Below are 2,271 nucleotides of genomic sequence, written 5' to 3' on the forward strand. Positions count from 1 at the left end.
TGTCCTCTTACGCTCGCCCCCCCATGCCACCACCCCTCTCGTGGACAACATGCTGCTGGTGGTGTGTCATTTCCACCAAACGCCCACTTGATGGGCAAATAAAAATTGCAGCCTTGTAGAGTGATCACCCTGCTGTGAGAAAACAAAGATTTACTACACTTTGGAAATAAAATGCTATATTCTTATATGAACTTGAAAGAACATTCTTTCAAACACTATAAAGCCTGAGTACATACCAATAGAAGAACAACATGTCCTCTCCTGCTCGCCCCCCCATCCCACTCCTCTCTCGTGGACAACATGCTGCTGGTGGTGTGTCATTTCCACCAAAAGCCAACTTGATGGGCAAATAAAAATTGCACCTTGTAGTGCGATCACCCTGCTGTTAGAAAACTAAGATTTACTACACTTGGAAATTAAATGCTACATTCTTATATGAACTTGAAAGAACATTCTTTCAAACACTATAAAGCCTGAGTACATACCAATAGAAGAACAACTTGTCCTCTTACGCTCGCCCCCCCATGCCACCACCCCTCTCGTGGACAACATGCTGCTGGTGGTGTGTCATTTCCACCAAAAGCCCCCTTGATGGACAAATAAAAATTGCAGCCTTGTAGTGCCATCACCCTGCTGTGAGAAAACAAAGATTTACTACACTTTGGAAATAAAATGCTACATTCTTATATGAACTTGAAGGAACATTCTTTCAAACACTATAAATCCTGAGTACATACCAATAGAAGAACAACTTGTCCTCTCCTGCTCGCCCCCGCATCCCACCCCCATATCGTGGACAACATGCTGCTGGTGGTGTGTCATTTCCACCAAAAGCCTACTTGATGGGCAAATAAAAATTGCTGCCTTGTGGTGCGATCACCATGCTGTGAGAAAACAAAGATTTACTACAATTTGGAAATAAAATGCTACATTCTTATATAAAATTGAAAGAACATTCTTTCAAACACTATAAAGCCTGAGTACATACCAATAGAAGAACAACTTGTCCTCTCCTGCTCGCCCCCCCATCCCACCCCCCTCTCGTGGACAACATGCTGCTGGTGGTGTGACATTTCCACCAAAAGCCCACTTGATGGGCAAATAAAAATTGCAGCCTTGTAGTGCGATCACCCTGCTGTGAGAAAACACAGATTTACTACACTTTGGAAATAAAATGCTACATTCTTATATGAACTTGAAAGAACATTCTTTCAAACTCTATAAAGCCTGAGTACATTCCAATAGAAGAACAACTTGTCCTCTCCTGCTCGCCGCCCCATCCCACCCCCCTCTCGTGGACAACATGCTGCTGGTGGTGTGTCATTTCCACCAAAAGCCCACTTGATGGGCAAATAAAAATTGCAGCCTTGTAGTGCGATCACCCTGCTGTGAGAAAACAAAGATTTACTACACTTTGGAAATAAAATGCTACATTCTTATATGAACTTGAAAGAACATTCTTTCAAACACTATAATGCCTGCGTACATACCAATAGAAGAACAACTTGTCCTCTCCTGCTCGCCCCCCCCCCTCCCACCCCACTCTCGTGGACAACATGCTGCTGGTGCAGTGTCATTTCCACCAAAAGCCCACTTGATGGGCAAATAAAAATTGCAGCCTTGTAGTGCGATCACCCTGCTGTGAGAAAACATAGATTTACTACACTTTGGAAATAAAATGCTACACTCTTATATGAACTTGAAAGAACATTCTTTCAAACACTATAAAGCCTGAGTACATACCAATTGAAAATCAACTTGTCCTCTCCTGCTCGCCCCCCCATCCCACCCCCCTCTTGTGGACAACATGCTGCTGGTGGTGTGTCATTTCCACCAAAAGCCCACTTGATGGGCAAATAAAAATTGCAGCCTTGTAGTGCCTTCACCCTGCTGAGAGAAAACAAAGATTTACTACACTTTGGAAATAAAATGCTACATTCTTATATGAACTTGAATGAACATTCTTTCAAACACTATAAAGCCTGAGTACATACCAACAGAAGAACAACTTGTCCTCTCCTGCTCGCTCCCCCATCCCACCCCCCTCTCGTGGACAAGATGATGCTGGTAGTGTGTCATTTCCACCAAAAGCCCACTTGATGGGCAAATTAAAATTGCAGCCTTGTAGTGCGATCACCCTGCTGTGAGAAAACAAAGATTTACTACACTTTGGAAATAAAATGCTACAATCTTATATGAACTTGAAAGAACATTCTGTCAAACACTATAAAGCCAGAGTACATACCAATAGAAGAACAACTTGTCCTCTCC

At 42.9% G+C, this 2,271-nt stretch overlaps 1 protein-coding gene across 1 annotated transcript; it reads right to left on the bottom strand.

The window, feature by feature from the left end:
• Nucleotides 1-208: 208 nt before the first annotated feature.
• LOC126428002 (uncharacterized) lies at nt 209-864 on the bottom strand. Its single transcript, XM_050089885.1, has 3 exons — nt 738-864; nt 486-633; nt 209-382 (listed from the first exon to the last, which is right to left on the bottom strand). The coding sequence occupies exons 1-3, from the start codon at nt 776-778 to the stop codon at nt 209-211; spliced, it is 363 nt and encodes a 120-aa protein (XP_049945842.1). The 5' UTR covers nt 779-864.
• Between the last annotated feature and the right edge of the window lie 1,407 nt (nt 865-2,271).

Source organism: Schistocerca serialis, chromosome 12, assembly GCF_023864345.2.
Source record: "Schistocerca serialis cubense isolate TAMUIC-IGC-003099 chromosome 12, iqSchSeri2.2, whole genome shotgun sequence".
In the NCBI taxonomy this organism is placed as follows: domain Eukaryota; kingdom Metazoa; phylum Arthropoda; class Insecta; order Orthoptera; family Acrididae; genus Schistocerca; species Schistocerca serialis.